A 27,277-nucleotide genomic window follows, 5' to 3' on the forward strand; every position below is an offset into this window, starting at 1 on the left:
TTACAGAATCTTCTATTTAGCCCCTTGTTTTTCACACCAATAACTTCAGGATCAAGCATTACAGCCCTTGCTAACAAGTAGCTTTCACGGATGGAATGAAGGACTGCAGACCTGGAACTTGGTTTTCCACAACAAGGAGGGTATAGTAAATCCCAAAATACACAGTTAGCATCTCAGAGGGGAAATATTTCTTTTATAAAACAATGCAGCATTTTGATTTATGCTGCCCTCCAGAAAAAAAGCACACAAGTTACACTGAAATCACAACTGCAGCACAACACACAGGAGCCAAGGAGGCACTCAGGCCCTATGACAGCAAGTCGCTTTAGCAAATACCAAAATGCAAGGTCTAAAAAGGCATGAAACAGCTCACTCAGACTAACAAGCACCCAACATTTTACACTTTATGAGTAGATATTTCCCTTCTGGATGGGCAAAATATAGAGAATTGATAATTCAGCATTTGTTGCAAGAAAGACAAACCCTACAAACTATCTGTATTTTTAGTAGCCACAACACAAAGCTGTCACTCAACTTCTAATCTACCTGCTTTGATAAAAATCACTACTACATATGGTAAATTTTAACAAACAGATCTGCACACTGAATTACCTTATTTCGAGATATTACCCAATATTATGGCACACACACCATGCAAATAGTAAACTGGTGCTTCTAATTAAGGGAAATCAATTTTTTCTATTGATTTCACTTAGAAGAACCTTCAAGTCTTTGTTGAAATTACTTGTATATGGACAATACTGTTTGCAAGTTAAGAAAAAAGGTCTTAGTTGAATAGAATTATGGTATTTCCCTATGTATTATTTTAAAAAATTATAGCTTCTTGATAGTGTTGTCCAGTATACATTTGCACCATGGTTTTGTACAGTTTAATGACAGAAAACAAATAGAAATCTTGAACATTTGCATTTTAGCTGCTCACAGAAAGACTGAATAAAAATTTGTCGTTACCATACCTCCACCATAAACACACGTATCCTGGTTTATCAACAAAAGTCCTTTTGTCCTTTCTACAGCCCACTACTGCAGCACACCAAACTAAGAATTTACATTAGCAGACACCACACTTCAAACACTGCATTAGTACAGTTATGGGGGTCGGCACCTACCCCCTTATCCTCATCCTCCACATCCTCATGCTGTTCATTTGCGCATGCTTCTGTTGAACTCACCAACCGTAAGGTCTTCAAAAAATCTCGCTCTCTTGGCTAATGAATACAACAGACAGGAGACAGGACAGCAAAAACACAAGACAGACCACAAATGAAAAGAAGAGCATGAAAAGAAGAACATAATGAAGAGAACAAATACCAAGCAAGGGAAGTAATGCTCACAAAGAAAGGAAATGACACCTGAGGAGTGTGTTAGACAATTTCAGGGACATTTGATCTTTGTTATTTGTAAGTTACTCCCTTAAATGCAAAAAGATATTAAGCATCCAATATTTGTTAAAACAAAAATCAGAAAATAAAGGAAAGGAAAGAGCAGAAGAAATAGTGCATTACCCTATTAAGAAAGGAAGTCTCACTAGCCACAAGAAACAAAGAGAACAGATTGCACTCCCCCACAGAATTCACACCAGCATATTTACCAACAGAAATACAACTTGTGTCTTTGGTATCAGGTCAGAGATTGCAGAATATATCAAAGAAATCTACAGCAGTCAATACACAAGGAGTTGACAGAGAAAATGCATAATTAACAATCTGAAACCATTGTATTATGATCTAAAAGCTTACCAAGGTGTCTCCAGAAAGGACTTCTAGAAGTGAGATTAAGTTATGTCCATCTCTTAGGTCTTCATATAGGTCATTCACATGCTTTCGAACCTGCATGGATAAATGCAAAAAATAAATACATGATCCCTGTTTATAGCTGAGAATTCACACTCATATTAATACATATCTTTTAAAATACACATAAACCTCAGATGCTATACCTCAGCATTGCTTTTTTAAATTTCTTCACTTTCATGACAAATTAACAAATGCAAGTTAATTGTAATAGACAAAGTTCCCATCTGTGTCTGCACTTGCAGAGTTTCATTACACTTTAAATCACTTTAATGAAAAGAAAAACAGTATTAAGTTACAGGTAATGAACGCATGCGGCAATGAAAAAAAATCAGTATCTCACAATTTAAACAATATCAGATCTCCTATTTGGACCTAAATAATGACCACTATGATAACAGTAGCTAGATGCAATGGATTTTTAAAAAAATACCCAACAGATATATATTATCAGCAGCATGCATGTTCACTGCAGTCAGGCTGGAAGTAACACACTTCCTAATCAAAGCATGCCATCCACCAACTAACAGCATGTATTGTCACCTCAGGTTTCCAAGTACTTAGTGAGCTTTCCCAACAACTCACACACCCACCTTACACATCACACCAAAGAACCATGACATTGGATTGATCTAGTCAGCGGTTGCAATGACAAGAGAGACAGAAGGAAGATCCACCTTTACTGACAGGCACAACAAATCTGGGAGATATCTGTTCACAGGCCAACTTCTTGATTCTTACCATTAGCTTAATTACAACTTTATCTGAAATGGTTTAAGCAATTCCAGCCAGCTGCTCTTTGAATGTGACACAAAGGACCTAATTTTTCAGAATCAGAGATTCTTGACTTGCTAGGGCAGAGGTTGAGGGCTTTCCAGCTACAGTTTAAAGTCAGCTCCCTGGTGTTCCTGTTGAACCACCAGATCAGAAACTTCCTAAGCTTTGGATAAAATACAACATCAGAAATTTTCTTCTTCCTAATCTCTGCTGGAGATGAGCTGTACATCCAACATGAGATCTATGGGACACACTCTGACTGCCAACATATGTGTGCGATGAGGGCAGCAAGAATCAACCCAGATCTTCAACTTAATACAACAACTTGGTTTGCTACACTTTTGGGGGAACCTTGAGATTCATCCTGTTGCATAAAAAACTATCTCCATACCTAAGATTAGCTTTTTAGTTCAAGTTTTCTTACTCCAATTTTAAACATGAAATTATCCTGCAATCTGTTTTCACAAACACCACCATCTTAACTGAGAGTAGCATCAGAACATATTTATGCTTGTGCTGAAGACTAGCCAGAACAAGTCATCTAGAAGACTGTTCCATGAGGAATTACAACACATCTTTTCCAAAACGCTTACACAGACTCTACATGCACAGCCAAATTACAATCCAATACTCTAATATACACACATACACAAAATAGTATCATTTTAAATTTAGTTACTTTTTTTTAATCCTGCAAGCAATTAATGAAAAAAAATTCTCTGATAATACTAAAGTGCTGCCAAGCTGAACAAAGAACAGATGTTCTTCTACTACATCTCTGGTGAAAGCAAAGAAAAGGGAAGCCATATAAATAATTGATATCCCTGGTACAAGATTTGATTATGATAAACGCTTGAAAGATGAGAAGCATAAGAATCTTTAATTTTTAACCCACATTATATTTCTATATTCAAAGGACTATATCAAACTGACTGCTAAACTCTTTCTGTTAAAAGGAGGCAACTTTTCTTTATGACAAAACCCTGTGAGAGGGCTGCCCGTCCCACCACCCAGAACATGTCACTTTCCACTTCTCTTTGGAAAGCAGAATCCCCAGCCAGAATAGACCCACAGCACAGGCTGGTGGCCAGAGGCACAGGAGAGGACATAAGGTTAAGGACAGAGGAATGTGGTGTACATCTCAAAGACACTGCACAGCACAGTTAAAGAACTGTTTGTGCAGCACCAAGCCAATGCCCACACTCTTTTCAACATAAAATGCAAGGGATTTGCCCAGTGTGAAGGTATCTGAATTGTGGGGTGAGAAAATACCACTATTTCTGTTCTGTCTGCTTTTTTTATCCATTAGATGCAAGATAATTTTGTTATCCTGCTATTCTGTCTCTCACAGCACACATTTGTTAACCTTCTGTTTGTTTCTTATGCTCTGAGGTTTCCTAAGTATTACAAAGACAACCATCTTCCCCAGTTTATCTTTCTAGAAATCACAGACACTTCAGAGATGAACTCACACTGGATATGAAAAAACTGGCACAGGGCTGTCAAAACAGGAAAACCAGCAGTACACCTTATGTATCTGTATTAATTATGCCACTGGCTGGCAATGACTGTGAGGATTAATTATTTAGTACATACTGTGCCTGTCATCCTGGTACAGGGCAACATAATAAGGAATTTCTTCCAATACTCTGAGCAACAGATGTGCATCTAAAATGCCATAATTGGGCAACTGATGTGAGCAAGTATTCACTCAAAGCATCAGATCACTTCTTCCAAAAGGAGCATCTTGCACTCCTCAAGAGATCCTACACTGACACTTCAGGAAAAGCTTGAAAAATCACCTCCCTCTAACTATCACCTGGGCAACTCTTGTCTCCCAACACATATAATGAAATCTTTTTCAGCCTCCTTCGTAACACACAGTATCACAAATATTGGATGCAGATGGGAATCCCTGGACAGATGTGTGGGATCTACCGAGCCCATAAAATTTCGCAACAGTTCTTGTGGTTTTGAACAAAATCACAGAATTGTCAGCCCGACATTTTACAAGGTCCACACACAAAGCAGGTTAGATGTTGCCTCAGGCAACTTTTTGCAATATAGCCATGTGAGTGTGGCAGATTTGATAATTTGGGCATGAGAAGAGATTCTTTAAGGAAGACGTGGGAAACACAGACTGGCTGAGGTGCATTTGACAAAACTTAAATAAGGAAAGCAAAATGGCTTCACCAGTGAAAAGGAGATAGAGTGAGTGTAAAGCGCTGCTTCAGAAGTGATTCATCTTCTGATCTTAATCTATGATGTTTGTGGTAAGGAAAGCTCCATTCTCCTTGACGTAAGCTTCAGATACTTCTGTATCATCCTTTTCCAGCAAGCTTACGCCTTGCAGTCTAGTGCCTTGGGGAATCTCTGCACTATCACCAGTAAAAAACAGCTTTTAGTACTGTAGCAGTGACAAAGCTTGAATCCTGACCCCAGACCACATCACGTCAGACACTTCAGAGATGATGACTAAGAAATGGCTGTTGCCTCCAAAAGCTTCCATTCAGACCCTCACACTGTTCTGTGTCTTCTATAAGATTTCCTGGCCTGCCAGGCTTGCCCTCCTCCTCTGTGAGCTAGCAGCATGGCACCTGTCACCACTGCCTGCAGTCTGCCTGACAGGGAAAGAAGAGCAGGATTCAGCTGCCTGGCCACCACCCAAAGGGCTGGTTTATGCGCAGGGGCTACACCACTTGGTCTCCCTTCTTCTCCAGAAGGACTAATGTTTGCCTAGGTCCTGCTGGCCAGTCCCCCACAGATGTCTGTACTGAATACCCTTGTATATCTCAAGCAGTCCTAGATGCCAATGCTTAGTGAACCAAAGTTGCACATAGTGATCTCTGGTTTTGCCATCAGTCACAGCAGAAAACAAGGCATCTTCCACAGAAAAATTGTTTCTTACAATTTTTGTTGATATTATTTGTCTTGATTCTAGAACAAAATCTATAGTTTTACACACTAATGGCTGCTTACAGTTATATGGTAGAAGGGGAAGGACTGTCACTTCCACTACTGCAAGCAAAACCAGCTCAGTCTTGACAAGGATGGACAGGAGATGCACAGGTCAGTCTCCAACAGTGTCATACCTACCTCTTAGTAGAGCCTGTTGCAATAGGACAAGGTGTAAAAGTTTTAAATTAAAAGAGAGTAGATTTAAACCAGATATAAGGAAGAAATTTTTTACAGTGAGGGTGGTGAAACATTGCAACAGATTTTCCCAGAGAGGTGCATGTCCCATCCCTGGAAACATTCAAGATCAGGTTGGATGGCACTCCAAGCAACCTGGTCTAGTTGAAGATGACCCTGCTTATTGCAGGGAGGATTGGACTAGATGGTCTGAAGTTGTGTCAGGGGAGGTTTAGGTGGGTATTAGGAAAAGGTTCTTCACCCAAAGGCGCCTCCACTCTAGATTCTGGTAGTAGGATTCTGGTGGTAGGATGCTGGCTCCCCAGGGAAGTGGTCACAGCACCAAGCCTGACAGAGTTCCAGAAGTGCTTGCACAATATTCTCAGGCACATGGCACGATTCTTGGGAATGGTGTTCCACAGAACTGGGAGCTGGACTGGATGACCCTTGTAGGTCCTTTCTAATGCAGCTTATTCTGTCATTCTGTCATTTCAAAGGTCCCTTCCAACCCAAACTGTTCTAGGGCTCTTTGATGATTCTACTAAAACAAGAGTCACACCCTTTTTTCTTGATTAGAAGTAAATACGGCAGGAAAATAGGGTTGTGCCCATTTCTGTGTATACAGTGGGTGCACGCCCAACATACACACAGATCCTTCAGACCTTCATGTCAGGATGCAGTGTGTTCCAGACCAGCTCCTAAAATGTACAGAGCACATTCTCAACTGAAATAGTGTGTGAAGAAGCAGAAACAAACATTAATATGCTGCAGAATCTAGAGTGGAGGCAAAAGAGACAGGAGAGAGAATAAAATCAGATCAAGCAGGAACAACTCACTGTAACGTCCATGTACTGGAGGCCACCAGGAAATCCCTGAGGCAGGTGAGGTAATCACTGTGGCCCTGGCAAGCTGCATGACTTGGAAACAAGGCAGAGTTTTGTGCTCACTTATTTGCAAAATTGCCCTTTTGTTTTTTACAGGGTCAGGAAAGCAGACTACTATAATCAAATATCTGCCTTAAAAACATCAGAAGGCTCCCTTTCCATATTATAATTAAGCTGAACTGATCATTGTGAGAATATGCCAAATTAGACCTTTTTTTATGGTTTCCAGAACAGGCAAAATTAGAATAAAATCTGAACCATATTTATTTTGAATAACTGAAGTTCAGTTGTCAAGTCTTTACAAAATCAGTGTCATTACCCAGGAGTTATCAAGAATTATAGTATTACAGATCCAGCTGAGGCTGTTCAGACCACATTGCCTGGGAAAGTCTTTTTCAAGTACTGCTCTCCTTGCCTCTGGAAGCAGAGTTAATTAAATGCCCAGCCCAAACATAAAGCATTACTGATTTTTCAAAGGAAAATGGGAAAAGGCTCAAAAGTTAGAACTGTAAGGGGTGTGTTTAGGAGAAAAAAAGGGTCAGGCCTTAATTACCACTGAGGTCACAGATAAGTCCAAATGACAGCTGGCACAAGGCCAGCTGTGAGTTTCACAATAAACTTCAAATTCATTCTTTAAGAATCTGAGTCAATGACTGTGGGAGAAAGATCTCAGAACACCCACTCACTTCAGTAACAGTAAAACAATTTTCATCAAGATAATAGATAAATAGTTAAGAGCTCCTATGACTACAGTGTTCCACAGCAAATGCCATCAGTATTCAAAGAGCTGAAAAACTTCTGTGGCCACTATTGAGATCCTGATACCCTGATGAGTTTCCCTAATGTTTCAGCTTCCTAAAAACATACTTTAACTTGTTTTTAAAGGAAAACTTTTATTAAAAATTATACTTATGGGGGAAACAGTTTTCTGTAAGTTTTGAGAACATGCATGTTTTAGTCCTTTCATCTTTAAAACTTAAGAAATCACAGTGGCAATTCTAACTGCATGATAACAAATCTATGCCATAAGTAACGAATAAAAAAATCCCTCTAATACAAAAAGATGTATTTGTGTATAAAAATAAAGATTTACTAGCCTGACACATGCTATGAGAAACACTCTAAAATTCTGAAGAGGCTGTAACAAGAGCCATGAAGCATGTAATTGTGAAAATATGAGATTTGTCAAAACATTCCCACGTGACTGATCTGCCAAGGAAGCTGCTTCTTCAAAAATCTTCAAGAGTACTTACTTTACTGTACAGATGTCTCACAATCCCCCACGTAAGAATGAGTATGGCTCAAGACACTGCAGCCCCCTCCCCTCCAGGTAACGTCCCCCAGCACGCTGCGCGGGGCAGCGAGGCGCTGAGCTGGGCTCCATGGCCAGCCTGGTGCCACGCCAGGAGAGCAGGGAGCCACAGCTCCGTGCACACTGACACGCACACCCACGGCCTCCCAAGTCACATCTCCTGCTCTAAACCCAAAACTTACTGCTGGGAAAAACCCCAACTCCAAACACACAGTCTGGTCAATGCTTGTTTTGCACTGAATCCCATACTACACTCATTCTGTTAAACGCAAACAAGCACGCAGGGTTATTGAAGAGGATTTGATCCTGGTGAGGAGCACTGAGGCTGTGTGCAGGAGCCGCGGGGCTGCAGGTGGTGCTGTTCCCGCAGCTCCGGGCTGGACACCCCGCCCAGGGCACCCCGCCTGGCTCCCCATCACCCAGGACACCCCGCCTGGCTCCCCATCACCGCCCGCAGCCAGGACTGGCAGCGAGCGGGCACACACCCTCGGGCCAGGGCTCTTCTGGCCTCCTGCTCCCTTGCTAGCACAGTCTGGCAAATCCAGTCTTAGGCCTAGTGGCTCCAAAACTCATTTACACTCTTTTCTTTTTCACTCCTTGCTTTTGACAGTCTAATAATCCACTCTGCAGGAAACAATTGTGGTGGTTCACAGGGAATAAACGGTTCTTTCTATCATACTCCGGAGGAATTTTTCTGTTTGAATATGTTTGTGGATATTAATTCTCACAAGTAGCAGACACAGCTAATGTTATTCAATTCCTTTATTAAGGGATTCCTCAATCCTTTATTAAGGCATTATTAAGGATTTTATTAAGGAACATTTAAACAAGTCTCCTTTACAGAGCGAGTTCTACGCCCCTGATCTTTGTTTATAGCAGATGTTTTCTAACTGAAGATTCATCCTTGATTGCATCCTTGGATTCATCCTTCACTGTCTCCCCTGGCCAATGCTTTACATTCTGTTATCATGACAACCATAACACCCTTCCTGTGTTCCATCCCTCTAATAGCCTGTCCTTGTATTTCAAGTTCGAATCAGTCACTTTTTTTTTCCACATTAACCTTCACATTTCTCCCAGACAGCTCAATCATCCATTGCTTTCACATATTCTCTTTTGCCCCTGCCCTCAATTATTCCACATGTCTCTGGATAACTCTATTAATCATAAAATATTTGTATGACTTTAAGGTATAAGTGTACTCTGGCTCAATTAAAAAAAAATTAATACGGCCATTGCTAAATCTTGCTAAACATCCTTATATTTTTCTTAACTTCCCACATTTTTGTTTTGTGAAATGTGTTCCACTATTTTCCTAATCCCCAAATCAGCAAGTGTGCAATCAGAGCTATAATCTTACATATATATCAAACAGTAGGACATAAACACACACATCAAGGAGCCCTTTTGTGGGTTTCTGTAGACGTGATATTTGAAACAGCATCATTATACGGAAGAACTTTAAGCAAGTATCCTAAATGTCACAAGTCCTTCCCGCTTCCTACAGAAAAAGAAAATTGGGACCATTAACACCAAAACAGAATGAGCCAGATTGGAAGGGACCACAATGGTTCATTTGGTCCAGCCTTCATATTGGAGTCCACTGCACAGGATTGTGTCCAGATGGCTCTTGAATATCTCCAGTAAGGGAGACTCCACAATCTATTCCAGTGCTTGGTCATCCACACAGTGTAGAAGTTCTTCCTATATTCAGGTAGAAGTTCCTGCACTTCAGTTTCAGCCCATTGCCTCTTGTCCTATTGCTTGGCACCACTGAGAAGAGCCTGGTCCATCTCCCTGAGATCTCCCATCCTTTAGATATCCATACACATTAAAAAGTTCCCTCTCAATCATCTTTTGTCAAGGCTCAATCAGCCCAGGTACCTCAGCCTTTCCTTCTAAGAGAAATGCTCCAGTCCCTAAATAATCTTTTTTGCCCTCTGTTGGACCTACTCCAGGAGCTCCATGTCTCTCTTGTACTGGAGAGCACAGAACTGGACACATCTCAAAACATTTTGACGAAGGGGCTCAAAGGTTCTTTCCAACCAGCATTGATCCAGCCACTCAGGATATCCCTCCAGGTCCCACTCCACTTACTTTTTATCACTATCACAGCACTACCCTCACCACTATTAATCCTTGGCACAGTCTTTGTTGTCTGCTTGTAAATTTGCATATTGGCATCAGCAAATCCACCTCAGTGGAGCCCCTGCAGATTCACAAGCAGAAATGCATATTTACTAAAATAAAATGGATGTCTACTCCATCACTGCTACAATTTAAAGTTCTAAAATATAAAGTCACAGAGATGTCCAGCAAGTTTTACAATCTACTGCACTGAATTAACCTTCATTTTGTGGATAGCTCAAAGAGAACATGAGGGACTGATGCCACATGTGGCAGGGCACGTGAGGTTCCATGCCACTCCACTCATACTCCCAGCCAACAGCACTGCTTGCACAAGTTGTTATGTCAAGGCACAGCATTCCCATCTCTCTTCCCTCTTTTGCACCACTGTAATTCTTTTAGATTTTTCTTCAGATCAGTACTCTTTGTTTTGAAGGTTTTGTATGTAAGACTAAAGATATTTATAAATTTCAGAAACAACTAAAACAAAGAAAGTGTGACTCACAACCAAGTGGATTTGCTCTCTAGTAACATCTGTTCTCCCTTTTAAAAAATATTTTATTTACAAAGGTATAAATGTGATAAACAATTAACAAGAATATAAAGCAAACATCACTAAGCTTCACTTTACATGGCAACCATCTCAAAGAAGGCATTCTCACTGGAACTGTAGGATTAATGCAGACTGAAATCACTAAAGTAATAAAAAATATAAGCTTTGCTGAGGAATTTTGCAGCAATCAACTTCAAGGTTCCAAAGCTGAATTATACTTCACCAGAGAAGGGCTGTGCCTTACACTGCTGTGAGAAAATAGTAAAAGTGTAAGGTTAAAAAGGACTAGACAGATTACTCAGTTCTGTTCAGTTTGGCTAAAAACCACTAGAGATACTCCTCTAATTTATTCTTGAAAATCCAAATGAAGGAAATGTAAAATTAACACAGTACAAGTGCTTCAGCTTTTGACTACACTTACTTGGCTTTACAGAGAGGGACATTTTTCCTCAGTAATCTTCGAACTAAATCTCCTGTAAAATAAACTGATGTTTTTGTTGTCCCTTCCTCTAAAGTTTGACCTCAGAAATCATGTGTTCACCAGCCTCTGATAAACACTTTTTACATACTGAGGACACATTATCATGTCTCCCTTCAGTCTTCTTAGCTTCAGACTAAACAAACTCTAATTATCACAACCTACTCTTGATCTTCCAAGAAAACTTATCTTCTTACTACTTTGTTAGAGATGGCTACAAGCCTCTTGTCCACGCAGAGATCAGAAGTGAGGCAGCCATGCAGAGTTTGACAGCCAAGTGCCCACAATTGTGTCTATGAGAAAGCAGAATTACAGCTGCCTCCTTGTCTCCTAAGCTGCTCACAGGCAGGGTGAAGAGCTCATGTGTAGTTCCTGGAGCTCCCTGGGCATAAGCCAACACAGCCCAGGGCAAGGAATGAATCTTGTGAGGTTTGTGGCAGGGCAAGAATGACAGCTGCTGCTATGACAAAAGGCTGGAGCCAGAGAGTTGTAGAGCCAGAGAGAAACAGGTGTACCTTTCCCTGCAAAGGTAAAGGCACAGAGCTTGAAACCTCACTTGAAGATGATGTACAGTGAGGGCAGCAGGCACTGGGATGCTCCCTCTCAGTGGAAGGTCCTTGCTCATGGGTGTTGCCTGCCAGAGCCAGATGCTGCTGCTGCAGCACCTGACAGCACCCATGGCAGCAGCAATAACCAAGGGCACTGGCTCTTCCCAGCACCAGCTCTAGCTGCAGTTGCAGCCATTATTAATGGCAATACCCCAGCAAGCTCTATCAGCTATCCTTTCATCCCAATTTTGTGGCAGTGATCTGCTAAGACTACATCTGGTAGCATGTAAAAAGGTATAGACATACCATTTGCACACTTCCCCTTTGTTCACCTGCTTTCAAAGATCAGATGTTCCACAGTCTCCCCTGGGAGAGAAATCACCCTGCAAGGTCTGTAACTCCTCATACTTTTCTTCTCCTTGGGAGAGAGGTATTATGCTTATTGTAATTGCAGACTTCTAGAAGTCTCCCCCCTCCTCTGACTTCTTAAATAGAATGATATAACGTTACAAATCAGTAAGTTACTAACTGTTGGATAAATAAAGCTGTGTGACAAGAAAATGTCCCTTACCAAATATTCTTCAACCTGCTGCTTCCTTATCTGAATATCACCCTCATCTTATTAAAACATATTTCAGCACTTTATAGAACAAAGAGACCAACGTAATTCAGACACTTCTACATGGGTCAAAACTATTTATCTTCTTCTATTCCTTGGTAATGTACTTCTAAACAATACTTCTTTTTTCTTCATATTCTGACATAATCACAGGGTCCTTCTCCTGTGATCTTCCATGTTACATTAATTCATTCTGGACCTTGTACTTCTCTGATTTTACCCCACATTGCTTTATTAACTCCTTTATACAAACCTTTAGTCCTGCTACCCTTATTTCCACTTCTTGTACAGCTCCTTTGTATTTCACACACCTTGAAAGCAGCAGCATTTTCTATACAATGTCTCCTATCTGTTCTGCCTGGCTGTAGCCTGCCTTTGTGCCTCTTACACAAACACCTTCAACAACTGCCAGATCTCCTGCATCTCTGCCTCTCCTGTATTACTCCCCCAGGAGACCCTACCTGTTGCTTTCTCCAGTTCATTATCTTGCTTTTACTTCTCACTTCTCTTTTTCCTTTGAAAAGTGAGCCTGGGATTTACAACCACTTGCTTCCAAATTACCTTCCTTTTTTACATTTTGAAGCAGCCCCTCCCAGCCAGTCCAGACCTATCAAACAAAGCAGCTTTGATAGCAACTTTCTGAATCTGGCAGGCTGAAGCTCTCTCTGGCTGGCATTTCACTCACAAAACTTGTTCTCACCAGAGGCAGCCACTGCAGCTCCTGCAGCAGGCAGGGAACAGAGCAGCAAGTGTGGTTTGCACACCTGCTTGGGGATGAGCTGAGCTGTGACACAGAAATGCCTTTCTTACATACAATACTGAGGCTCCTTGGCAGGTTTTCAAATGCAGAATTCCACATTATCCCTTCTGTCAGTTATGAGGATAAATTATTTTCCCCATTGCTACACAGTTCTCTTTCCAATGCTAAGTTAGTGACCAAAAACCCACCATCAATTTTCTTGATACAGCTCAATGCCTCCAATAAACAGCAGCCACACTTTCTTTGGCCAGAAGTGTGCCACAGTGTTTCAGTACACCCGCTTCTCTTCACCCTTTGTGTTTCCAACTTGGCCTCACCATCCTTGGCCTGTACTACATGCTGTCAAATGTAACTTACCAGGGAGGAATTGTTTAAAGAATGCAAATGTAATGCTAATAACATTAAACTCAGCTCTAAAACTAATCCTCACCAAAGGAAATACACTCCAAACAGGCCTGAAGTAGGTAAAAAATACTGAGGTTGGCTGACAAAATATTATTCCAATTAAAATCAAGGTATTCTAAGTACAGGAGCATTGTGATGCTATGTGATTACATTGAAGTGTCCCTGTTCAAAGCACCATAAATGCCTTTAACAGAGAACACCTTTCCATACAGGAATAACATGTTTATTCTTCTATCATGCCTTCTTAGGTCCTCACACTGTCACACATCTACACTACCTAAGGGCAAGCCTCGCTTTCCAGAGAATATGAAATATTGCTGTAGAACAAAATACTTAGGTAATGTTTATGATTAAATGTTTGAAGTTGTTCACTGTCTGGAGTCCACATACTGGGGCAAAAACTGCTCCCACTGGAGCCAATGGCACAGTTACAGTAGCCCAAAGGGAGCTAGATCAAACCCAAGTACTTCTAAACTGGTATATAAATTATTATTAGATACAGATACATCAAAAGTATATGGATAAAAATAAGCCCATGCATAATTTAACAATTAATTAAAAAGTCAACATTTAATTGCAAATGCTAGAATTTTATCTCTCACAATCTCCAAGGAATAAATAATATTAAATAAAATCTATGCTGAGAACTAATGGCAAACAATGGACTGAACAAAAAAGAGAATGAATTAATACATTAATATATTAAGTCTATAATAGGGAGCATATTGATTCTAGTGGTTCTAATTCATCATGCAGTCATTGCATGGCAGACTTAGTTCTCCTTATACTCATTCTTTCATGTAAGAGCACCTATATAAACCATTTTCTTTAAAAACAACACATAAATCATGTGGTCAACTGGTTCAATGGGGTTGCATGCCATAAAAATATCGACATGGTCAAGCTAGCCTATATTTCATGCATATTTAATTTATTGGTTTCAGTTATTCTCTTTCCTGTTCCCAATTAGTCATGAAGTCTGAATGCATTAAAAAGGATCAAATAAACTTAAAATCTGTGGCACAGTTTTTATTGACTTGAACTTGCTTATTTATTTATTTTCTTACTGGCAGAGAGATTTTTGTGATGCAATTCATCATTATCCTTTAAAACTTTGTAAAATTTCCTCCTCTTTTGCAGCTTTAACTTGTGGCATTTGTCACTACTTTTCGTCACTGTTTCCTGGTTACTTTACTCCCTCATCTCAACTTTAATTAAACACCAAAAAAGTCCCCAGTTTGCTTGCTGAGCTGCTTTGCAAATGGCTACAGATCATACTAAGTAGTGTGGTTTACCTCCAAATGAAGGATTTTTGAAAAAATGTGTACACAATGAATAAACTGCAATTGTGCATATTTCCAGGGAAAATAACAAACTCCTTTACACCATTAACTGATGATGTTCTTCAAGAGTTATTTTTATTTATTTTTTCAGAAGGACAATGTCTTAAAGAAAAAAAAACACTTCAAGACCTTTTAGAATTAGTCCTGAAAATACAACAGGAAAAAATTTTAGGAGAAAAACTGAAATATTTCTCTTTCCACCCGTAAGACAGTAGGCATAGCTAAACAATGGAATTCCAAAATAGAGGAGGAAAGACTGATACTTTAGCTGCACTCAATGGCTAAAGCAGGCTGGGGACCACATTGAAGTAGAATTTTATGGAAGTTGTGCCCAACACAGTTTGCAGCAGCTGTGAGAATAAACTGGGAAGAGAGTATACAAATGAGAGTGCTCATTTAGATGCACCAGCACAGCAAGGAATCAGTCTTAATTTATTTAGCAAGGTTGGGGGAAGCAGCTTTTCTGTGTGTGTTTCAAAATCAAAAGGTGTTAAATTGAGAATTTTTTAAAAAGCTTCTACCATTAGACCAACACCAGGTGCCTCATCCTTTAATACCAATGTAGAGCTACAAAGTACTCATTTCTTAAAGCAGAGGTGGGGAATTTTAAATGACATTTTAACTGCATGGCTGGAAGAGAAGATACTGAGAGCAGTGCTATCTAAAATGATAACCATTAGTGTCAGTAAAGTGCCAGCTTTCAGCAAGGAATGACTGAGGTCTATCAGGAACAGTTGATCCTGCTGCCATTAAGGTCATACCTGAACATTTCACAAAGCAATCGACCTAAGAGGCCATTTGCAAACCGTGCGCTGCCTGAAGGACACCCAGGAATCAATAACTTCAGGTTTCTATTCTGAATTATTCATTCGGTCTTTGCACAACAAAAAGCTGTTCTCTCTCCCACTAATGCACTACCACTGCAGCACAGCACATGGTTTTGAACACTGGGCTTTAAGACTATCGTTTTCAAAAGCATTTTGTTCTGCTACTTACAAAAGCCTTCTGGTTAATAACACCTTTTAAAGTGACTTTTGGAGCAACTAATGAATGTGAAGGGATGCTGCCCATTGCTCCCATCAGCAGCTTGTTTCTCCCAATGTATGGTCAGCCAAGGGTCCCAAAACCCAACCCACACTGCAGGTGGCACCAGGGGGCTGGGCTCCCTGTCAGTGCCATGGAGGGGACAGCTCCCCCTCTCCAGGGAGCTGCCCAGGCACAAAGAGTGTTGCTAGAAGGCCAATTAAGAGGCTCTCTACAACTATTTATTCCATGAAAAGGAAGAAACATTTTTCCTTGAAGGGAAGTGTTCACTCTACCACTAGCCAGTCTCTGCTTGCCTTGCCTTTAGTTCTATTTTCTGTACATCATAAGTTCTACTAAAGAAACAAAGTATTTCAAAATAGCCCATTTAATCTCTCAGGACTAGGACCTGACACTACAAAAATATTTTTTAATTGATTTGAAAAAGAAAATCAACAACAAAGAGGAATTCATCTGCTTTTATTCTGTTTTCATCAACAGCAGCTTTTTTTTTTCTGATTTTTATCTCATCCTCCACCTGTGTTTCACACTTGCCTCACTATTTCCTTAAGTTTTGGGGTTTTGAATTCAAAGGATGTCCGAAAGAATTTCTGGGCTTTCATGGAGGCTGGATTTCTCCTTGGGCACTTTAGGACCATGAGAACACTACACTAGAATAAAACTTGCAGCCACAAATTTACCTGTTCTTGTCACATTAAGGGTTACTTACTGCTCAAGCAAGATTTAACACCCTATTTTTACAGCAGTGGAGTGAAACACTTGCTGGAAGCAGAGGCTGCTTCCAAGAAGAGAGGAGACCTCTGCCCCACCACCACACTACACTGGCATGTGAATTCTCCCTGGAAGCTCATACCACAGCAGCAGGCAAGTCTAAAGTCCAATATCTCACCTCTCCAGTCTGTATGTCAACAAGACATAAAAGATAACATTTAAACTGGAGCCACAGCATCAGACAGCAAACAGTAGCCTTAGCAAATCTAAAGCTCCAACCAGTCCTCAGAAAATCTGTTATCAATTCAAAAGAAAAATTTCAGCATTAAAAAAACTTAGTGACAGTCCACTTGACCGTAAACTGTGGAATTCAAAGATAACTTGAACAGCTGAATTTTTCAAATAACACACTGTATACCTATCAAAAACTAGGCATCTCAAGAACATGAGCAGGAAATATTTCTGCAATGACTGTGCTTCTATTTTAGCAAAGCACATAACATGCTTTACTGCTCAACTAAACTGACAAGGGACTAACACTGAATTTTAAATATTGTGCACTTACACACTTTGAATCTAATGCAACCAGAGATGGGCAACAGACAGCAGAAGAGTAAATATTTATAGTCATCTGGTTCTTGGTGGTTACTCAGTAAATCCCATAAATAGAGAACTTAATTAGAAGAGTGACAGTAGGCCCCCATGCCATTCCCCAGCAAAAGATGGGAACTCATAAAATCGTCGTTGCTGCTGACCTAGAATAAAACCTCTTAGATATATTGGTATAAAGGCATGAAAATTTGGGACTTTCTCAAGGACTGCAGGAAAATAGGAGTTTAATTAGAATGAGGAAGGAAAGCACTAAATAAGAAAGGGAAATGTGAAAAGAGGTGAGAAAAGAAAGAGAAAAAATAAAAGGAAAAGAATAATCAGGGCACAGAGAAAAAAAAACAGGAAAAAGAAAGCAAACAGCACAAATAGGAGAGGAAAAAAGATGAAATTAAAATGTGATCCATCCCCACGCCCATAGTGAGGACATGTCCACATGTGTGGTGTAGTCTTTTCCAAGAACTCTAATAATTTTCACTATCATCTTTTCTGCTTCTTGTTGGACCCTACACATGACAGACATGACTTCCTTTTACAGTCCGTGGAGCAAAAGCACTTCTAGGATAAAATTCATCTTCCCCTTAGGTAGATGTCTTAGTGGAGGGATATTGAAAAGGGCCTGTTCCCTCAGTTATCTACTAAAGTCTGGGTAACCAGCTCAAATAAACCTATTGCAATGCCTGAAATGAGACAATTCCCAAATGGTTTGTCTGAAACAAGGTATTCACAGTGAATGTGCAAATATGAGTTGAATAGGATTTGTATTAAATATGAGGTAGCTGAAAATGAGGGCTCAAGTTCAAGTCAGGAGAGGTCCATTATCTCTGCTAGAAATGTACTCAATTACTGTGTTATTTTCCTACAATCCCTCCACATTATGGCGTTTTCTAAATATGCCCTTAAGTCTTAAGACAGAGAACACTCAAAAGATTGATTTTAATTTCCATACAAGTCACTGTTCTAGAAACAATGTCTAAGAACAGAAGTCTGACAACTGTATCACCACTTGCTTTCAAACTATTTCCAGAAGACAAAGTTGAGTTGCTACATAAATTCCAAGTTACTGAAGAGCTATAGTCAAAATATATTTGTATGAGCTAGCAACTCTTAAATTGAATTCTAAAGTGAGCAATTTGAGATGAAGATCAAGGCCAGCAATACACACAGTCAACACACCCCATCTGTCTCCTCTATCTGTATCTATTCCTCTGCAATCACCCAACCCAGAACTATTTGGAAATGAAGGCCTAAGGCCACTGACCTTGGCAAGCAATGCAAAAGGATTTAGAGTGAACTCTTTACCCTCATTTCTTTATGGGTTTAGAATCTAAATCTCTTTTAAGCTACTTCCAAGAGGTTGACAGCACGGCAATGATGACTGTGCATGTTTTAGAAATGTGTAAAATGAAGTTGTATAGAAATATCATTTTCAGTACACTGCTCTTCTGTAAAATAAGGCACTATTTTTAACCCATATTAAAGGACTGCTCTCCAAAATGCTTCATATAGGCTTTTCTGCATCCCACAGAATACTAAAGCTGCATTTTTTAAATGCTTCTTTAATACACAAAAACATGAGTAGACCCTATAAACATGACAACAATTACTCTCAATTAGATGAAGAAATGCCTGATGGTTAATTTGGATATTGCATTTTACTTCCAGAGTCCTGGCAACCTTCCTGGATGCTTTCTTTTCCTTTAATTTCTCTGAAGTATTCTAAATGGATACATTTCTTATACTATAAACATGAGGCAAAATTCATTACGGGAAAGCTGCAGAACTGCCTTTTGTCTTTTCTCATTAGCAAGTAAAATTTTCTGCAGGGACATGGGGCCACTTGGATGATTTAGGAATAAAGGGAGGAGGCTCCTGCATAGAAGGGGTCCCTGGAGCAGCTGTTTCTAGATACAGCATGCTTCCCTTGGGTCTAACAAAATTCACAAAGGGAAACCTATTGGGATGAGCAGTTCTGTGACTACAGACTCACCCTGCCCACAGAAGGTTGTATGCTGCACAGAGGCTGAGGGCTCAGTCATGATGAAAAGGACCAAAAGATCCCTCTGCAAGAGAGGTCTCTTGCAAAAGACAAATTTGAGTCCAACTTCAGTTCCAAGCCTGGTTAGTTTCCCACATCACACCATTCCAAGAGCTACATACACTTCAAAATTTTAAAAGATGTGGGGGAAAAAGGTAGTTTTAAACATCCACAACCCTGTAGAAACTCTCTTTTGTTTCAGTGGCCAATATTGCTCAAATACCTGCAAGAGTAGCCACAATAAAGAGAGAAATAATGTTGTTGCCTAAAAAACTCTATTTTTCTCTAAACATGAAAACAAGAGATCTTTCCAACAGAATTTTAACATTGCACTCATTAATTAAATCTCAACTCTGACAGTTTTTATTTTTATCAACTCAGATACATTTTTATCTGATGTGACTTTTACATGAATTCAACCTCAGAGTGAGGGGGAATATCAAAGGAAGTTATGTCAAGTAATTACACAATCTGTTTCTCCAGAGACAGCAAATTTAGAACTGAAGGGCCATGCAGTAAAGGTGAACTCACAGCTTTTAGTTCTCTGTCAACTAAAATCTGTACACGGTGTTAAAATAATATGGTCTGTCCCTGAAGCAAAGTTCACTGCTATTCAAAAGAAAGATATTGAAAAGTGACTTTTGCCCCTGGAAAGCCTCTATTTCTAATCCATGAGCAGCATATTGATGCCACAGGACGATCTAGAGATCTCTCTCCCAAGGTCATTCCCCTCTCCTCAACACAGTACTTCAAATATTTTCTCCTTCCACAGCCTTAGCTGCGATACTACAGCCATGACACACTAATTCCAAAAATCAGCCAAGCCTTATAGAAAGAAATCAACTTTGACTCATTTTAATTTCAAATTCAAGTACTCCATCAGATCACCTTGGGCAGCATTTCAACTCCCCCATGACTTCTCAAAGACAAAGCACATGCATAACCCTCATAATTTAAGATCTTCCTTACATGTAACACAGCTGCATCCTGAAATCAAACATGTAGTAAAAGACACAATCACTGCTGTAGCAATCAGTCATCCAGACATGACAGAAATAACAACTGACCTTCATGAGATGTTGATTTATCCATTTTGTGAATGTCTTCTTTTGTACTTTGTCACGCTCATCTAGAGGTAAAAAGGAAAAACAAATGTTTTAACAATTCTACAAATCATGCAGAAGATTTTTTTATGAAGACCTTTAGAAAATTAATTTTCTAATACATTTTTAAAACAGAATAGCCTGCAAAAGCTCCAAAATGTCTAATCAAAATAATAGCACAGAAATGGTTTTTTCAGTACATCACAGCATGATATGAAAAATTTTCTTGACACTCCAGGTGAGCTCCTCCAGGGCAACAGCCCCTCAGGTATTACAGTAGTCTACTGACAAAAATCTAACTGCCTTGAAGAAGTCAACTGGCATTCAAAATGTACTGAAAAGGTCATGGCAAACTCTTAAGAACTATAAATGCTACTCATGGTCCATATAATCAAATTGTTACTAGTGTATTGGGCAATAGAAAATTTGTTGAGATATGAAAGCTAACTTTTTCAATCATTATGCTTTTCAATTGGCACAGCATCCTTGTTCAAACACACAAGGGCTAGTTACAGCTTCAGCCAGGGAAAGGACTCTTAACCCTCTACAAAATAAGCAGGGATGTCCACTAAGCCAGGTATGGGGCCCAGCCACTGCCAGCAGTTTGCTCCCTGGTGTGGCAGTTAGCATCAATGATTGCCCACAAAACACTGGGCAGAAATAATAAATGCAATGGACTCAGGGTAAGAAAGCATCCCACTTATGGGTAGGGAGCACAGACATGTGTTCTACCAAGCCACACTGGAGAAAATCTAACCACCACCCCAGCACAAGAGATCTCCAGCTACTTGAGCAGGGCCACAGCCTGCACGACTGCTGCAGAGCCTGGTCACCATCCCAGAGCTCCCCAGAGCAGGAGGCACAGTGTCTTAGGACTGGGACACCTGTGCAAGTCTAAAATAGCAAGAGCCCTTCAGCACTGTACAGCACAACTGCAGCTGTTTCATTGACTCAGGCTATTTGCAGTGTGGCTGAGAATGAGCAATGAGCTCAGGTAGCAAAACAAAATCCCTATGTACCCATTGCCATCACTAAAAGATTGAACCAGATTGTACATTAAAAAGTACAGTTTTCAGGTTGGTCAAATATAACAATTATAAATTAAAATAAATTCACAGAAGGTCTTTCAAATCTCTAGTGTGATACAGAAGTCTTTCAAAACAGCAAGATATTATACAAGAGTTCATCCTGGGCCAAACTGAGCACCTTATGGGATTCCTAACAGCAGCGACTATTGAGGAACAGAAGCAAAAACAAAACAAGTAAAAGCCTGTGAAGCCTTTGCATAGTCCTCTTATGTGACTCACAGACTTTCTACATGTTCATTCATATCTTTGCATTTAATAGTCATAGATACTTTTTTTCTGGTATTTTCCAATCCTTTTTAACACACCTATAACTTCTATAGCCACAGCTCACAGTGGCAATGAAATCTTCAGGCAGTATGTGAACTGTACTTGTACATTTGGCTCTGTGCAGAAGAGTTGCTGTTTCCTAAATGCTTTTTCCACACCATTCAAGATATTCAAAGCTTCTGGCATATGCTTTTTTCCCCCACTTCACAGCTCTACAGTCTCTTATTCTAGTTGAAGACTCAAATAAAGAGGAGAAAGAGAAACTAGAGAGCAAAACTGTACTACTGGGAAAAAAAAATCTGGCAGATTAAGAAAATCTTTTGCTATGCATACATTTCTCCATAGCCTTCATCTAGCAAGACATCATTTCTGACATAAGTAATTAACCATTATAAGGTGGGAGCTTTGATTAAGTAAATGTAGAGAACAGAAAATATCAGAAATAAAATAATTCCAGAAACACTTTCACTTTTAACTGCTTCATTATGAGCAGCTCTTTTAAAAAGAACACAAAGTTTCTCAACTGCAGAATTTCACAATGTGTACAAAGTGTCTTTTTTACTAAGGTAATCCCACCTAGTTTTGACCAAGTACACAGAAGTTTACATTTTGGGAAATGCTACTTTGATGACAGTTAGAAAAACAAAAGGGTTGAAAAATCCACTTTCTTGTATCACGTTAAAATACAAAGTCACTATTCATTTCAACTCTGTTTTCAATAAAGATGCTAACATACACAAAAGAATTGATGGCTACTACCCTTGTTCCTTTAGATATACATATATATTACACAAACACTCAGAAAAATTTTGTAACTGACAGACCCAAATGCATAAGGAAGAGGAAAGCTGACACCTGTCATGTTGTGACAAACATCAGTATTAAAGGGGGGAAAGGCCACCAAAACACCACAACTGTGATTTTCAATCTAAAACCCAAATGCTCCCAGAAAAGCAAATGCACACCAAGAGAAAAAACACAGTGCCACAGTGTTCAGTGCGCTCGAGCTCAGAGCAAAGCACACCAGATGAAACTCCCCAGATGAAGCAGAAAACAGGTAAATGACCGCATAAACACGAGCTGAGGAAGGAAACCCACAGAGAGCCCCTAGAGAGAAGCTTCCCCCCGAGAGCTCTGCCCTGTCCCGCAGGCAGCCCTGCCAGCCCAGCTCCGGGCTGCGTTACTGACCCATGCAGCACATGATCCCCACCAGCTCTGCATTCTGCTCCTTTTTCTCTTCATCACACTCTCTCATTTTGCCCTTCAAGACTTCAGAGCTTCCTTTCTCTTCAGGGAAAGGAGAGCCAAGGAGTGACCAGGGCTTCTCCTGCCTGACACAGAGTAGCAACACCCCTTTTTTAAAAAAACAGGAGCAAACAGCCCATATGCTGTCCGAGCAGTCAAAACTGTGAGCCCTCTGGCTTTAACTCAAAACAACAAGATATAAATTAAGGATCTGTGTTTGAGGGGTTTTTTTGAACGTTAAGGTGAGCTAATAGACATCTGAGTACAAATGTTGAGCTTTCCAAACAAGGAAGTCTGGTTTTTTCCTCTAAAAGCAGTGAGCAGCAAGGAAAGAGTCACCCTGAACCCAGCAGCCAGATACTCATTAAGGTAATTTAAGAACACAGGCGAAGCAGGAGTTGCAGAAAAAAAGCACATATTGTTAGATAATCTGATCTATAGATTATCACAATAAACCCTCTGTGGTTAATTAATCAACTTAAGCTCATCCACTTTTATCTGCAGATATTATTCTGATGTATCAGACAAACTCAAGGTTTTCCATGTTTTATGTGCCTGGAAAGTAGCTTGGTGACATGTCACCAGTCTGAATAACCTCACAGCCCACTTTATGAACCTACACTATAACACAGAGGCATCTAAAGAGGTTTCAAATTTGAATTTTTCAGCTTAAAAATCAGTTGCTGCAACTAAGGTCTCCTTCTGTGCACTTTTGTATTCCTCAATTCTAAGCACAAATTCAGGAGTCAGATCCTTCTAATACCAATGCTCCCTTCAACAAAACACCAAAAATTACATGGCTCAGAGTGCCTGGAAATCAGAACAGCTTCTCTGGAAGTCAAGTTCACTATTAGGATTACACCAAAGGCAACATATGACATTGATGCCTTTTCAATGCTCTCCTGGGGAGAATCACAAACCTGCTTAGGTTGGAGAAGATCTTTAACAGGTAACAAACAACTGCCAAGTCCACTGCTAAACCATGTCCCTAAGCGCTTCATCTATAGGTCTTTTAAATACCTCCAGGGATGGTGATTCAGTTACTTTCCTGGACAGCCAGGTCCAATGTTTGACAACCTTTCTGTGAAGAAATTCTTCCTAATGTCCAACCTCAACCTCCTCTGGTACAATTTGAGGCCATTTGCTCTTGTCCTGTCACTTGTTGCTTGGGAGAAGGGACTAATCCCACCTGGTTACAGCTTCTTTTCAGGCAGTTGTGGAGAGCAGTAAGATCCCCTCTGAGCCTCCTTTTCTCCAGACTAAACACCCCCAGCTCCCTCAGCTGGCTCCTCACAGCACTTGTGCTCCAGACCCTTCACCAGCTCCACTGCCCTTCCCTGGACTCACTCCAGCCCCTCAATGTCTTTCTCACAGTGAGGGGCCCAGAACTGGACCCAGCACTGGAGGTGTGGCCCCAGCAGTGCTGAGTACAGGGGGACAATCCCTGCCCTGCTCCTGCTGGTCACACTATTGCTGATACAGGCCAGGATGTATGAGCCTTCCTGGCCACCTGGGCACACACTGGCTCATGTTCAGCCACTGTGGATCAGCACTCCCAGGTCCTTGCCACCAGGCAGCTTTCCAGCCACTCTGCCCCCAGCCTGTAGCACTGCATGGGGTTGTTGGGACTCACATGCAGAAGCCACTGAGTGCTCCTCTCCACCTCAAGACAAACTTGAAACCTTCTCTGAGCAAGCACACCAGATGCAACCGGCTTGAATGAGCAGAACAATGTGCCTGTCTCCACAGTGACAAAAGAAAATGCAAAATGAGTGCAGGAATACAAACTCCTTATTCTCCAGACGAGCTACCAATTTCTGCTTTCTTCATTCTAATGGTGACAGTATCAAAGTTTGGAGGATCTACACCTAGTGACAGACTTAGAAAAAGAAATCTCCTTTTCTTAGGCAGCTTTTGCCATTGCAAAGTTATGTTTGCTTCTCTGCTGATACTGGTTTGCATACATGAATGGCCAGATAGTCAACAGGTTTTTCTGCATGTGCCCAGGTATTTGCAAAAGCCCTGATAGGTGGTTTTCCTGTATTTATATAAGAAAACTCATGTCATACTCCTATATCTCACTTATATTTATATTCATATAAAAATGCACTAGTTTTTCTATACATATTGTTGCTATTTATAATATGTATTGTATTGCTTAGTAGTTTTTTAGAATACTGATGTCTACAGCATAGAAGAAATGCTACTCATTTAAGAACCAGTTATTCAACAATGTATTACATGTTGTTATTGAAAATGGAGCACCAATTCATTCATCATTTTTCAAGCTCTGAACACAAAATTCACTTCGTGATAGGTTTTTCTCTGGTACTGCTAACATTCCTTCTGTAAGCTAGACCCTGGTATCTCCAACATCACATTCAGAAAACAGAGCATAATAATGTATGGCTTGGGAAAGCATTTGTTTTGGGGCATTACCCAGAATTACAAAATATGTAAGATATAGGGAACAAATCCAATTCAGACTGTGCTAAAATGCATAAATATCTTGGAGGTTCCTGCTCGTCCAAACTCGATCCTAACTTCTCACAGGCCTTCCATGTCTCTGCCAATTATTCATTCTTGCTCATTAATTAGGAACTGGGGGACATTCAACAAACCCATCACCATCTGAAACAGTCTCCAGGAAGGTAAAATCTCAGTTCAAACAAGGCTAATTTTAAAAGTTAAAACTACAGGTTTTTCCAAATGGAAGGGTTGAATAACCTTAATAACAGGTAACAATCGTTCATACAATTAGTGAGTATTCTTAGTTATAGCCTTACCTAGATCAATTTAGGAGCAAATAAAACAAAACTCCATTATGAAAGTGTACAAGTACTGACCAATACTATGAACTGTCTGCTGTTGTGTCAAACTTCCATTAAGACACATAGCATGGAAAATCTTACATACTTTTCCAATTCCCTTCCCATAATAAAAAATACATATATCCTTCTACACTAAAAATATCTAGCTATGGCAAGGTCTTGTAGAAATTCTAAGAAATACTGAAAAAATAGATTTAGAGGCTAGGTGGTTTTGCATACTCAACCCCAGTACAGTAGTCAAGATAAACAAGTCTACAAGGGTGATAGTTGCAGGACCAATCCTGAACCTCTCCAATACTTAACCAAAGTGACAGAGAACTAGAATTGTACACTTAGTATTTATCATCAAAGTTTAGGTTGTTGGCTAAAGGATCTCTAAGGTCTTATGATCTTCACCTTCAAAAGTCCTGGGCGAATATGACAGATTTCTCATAGTAACCTCACACGAGAATCCAGCTTCTTCTTAGGCATTTGTTTCCTCTAACTGAATATTTTGCTAAAGGTAGTGCTTTATGTTTTACGTTTTCAAAGAACACTTCATGCATTTTAATGTATAATGGTGCTATTTTTAAATCAGCTGTTGAGTAGGAGACATCTGTCAAGCTTAAAAGCAACATCTTATATTTTACCCCCTCTATTTTTTTCTAATTTGATCAGCTTCGTCTCAGATTTATGAAATCAGAACTCCTAATATTTCATTTATTTCTATAAATACTGGTATTCATGTATCAGGACATTTAGGGAATAATGTCAGCAGTTTGTAGGAATCTGTTTTGAAGTCAACATCATATTATTTTAATTTTTTTTTAGAATTGAATGGAGGCCTTGTCATCCAGATACAAAGTGCATAACTAGAGACACACTGGTAAGGTACACAGTTTCAATATAGAAGAAAGGTAGTATGGGCATGGATCAAGAGAGAGGTATGGTCCACATGTGAGAAGGAAGAATTCAAACTAAATATATATATAATTATACATATATTTAACAAGTCCAGATAGTGAAATCTGGATAAGAGATTTCAGATAAGTCATAATGATGGGGTTTCACCCTGTTGAAAGAATTGCAAAACAAAAAACAAAACCCCAAGAGGCAGCAGGGCACACAAGCAGTACACAAAGGACCCCTGCACATAGGATATACCCTACTATTTAAGAAACACAAGCAAAAATGAATGTTGTTAGGCATTTATAAGTAAAGCACAAACTCTTGAAATGTATCATTTAACTGAGAGTCACTTAAAAATAATGAAAACCTAAACCCCACTTTTAAATTCTTATTCTTTCAGGTGAAATTATTTCATTTCTCTTTCCCAACTTTCCGCTTATTCCATCACTTCCACATTCATGACAAGCTTGAACTCCAACTCATCTGGCCTATGGATGGGACATTTCAACTACCACTTATATGGTCCACAGATACACAAAGAGGCATGAAAGATGCTGCCACTGCATATATACACATGCAGCTTTCCAGAGAAAAGGATGAGGCACAAGGAGCTCCTTTCCCACTGTGCCACTCCCACATACCTGAAACTTGAAACTGATGCAGTGCCACAGGGGAAATTGGGTTATTCAAGCAAAGTTTCC

At 39.9% G+C, this 27,277-nt stretch overlaps 1 protein-coding gene across 8 annotated transcripts in view; it reads right to left on the bottom strand.

Moving 5' to 3' along the window:
* LOC115902774 (dystonin-like) overlaps positions 1-27,277 on the bottom strand; it is a 289,291-nt gene that overhangs the window by 182,449 nt on the left and 79,565 nt on the right. For all 8 annotated transcript variants that reach the window (XM_030946564.1, XM_030946561.1, XM_030946560.1 and 5 more), the window contains 2 exons: positions 20,222-20,283; positions 1,761-1,850 (listed from right to left, as the gene is read on the bottom strand). In XM_030946564.1, the coding sequence (XP_030802424.1) occupies positions 1,761-1,850; positions 20,222-20,283 (152 nt within the window). The remainder of the gene's footprint in view (positions 1-1,760; positions 1,851-20,221; positions 20,284-27,277) is intronic.

This window comes from Camarhynchus parvulus, chromosome 3 (assembly GCF_901933205.1).
Source record: "Camarhynchus parvulus chromosome 3, STF_HiC, whole genome shotgun sequence".
NCBI classification, from domain to species: Eukaryota; Metazoa; Chordata; class Aves; order Passeriformes; family Thraupidae; genus Camarhynchus; species Camarhynchus parvulus.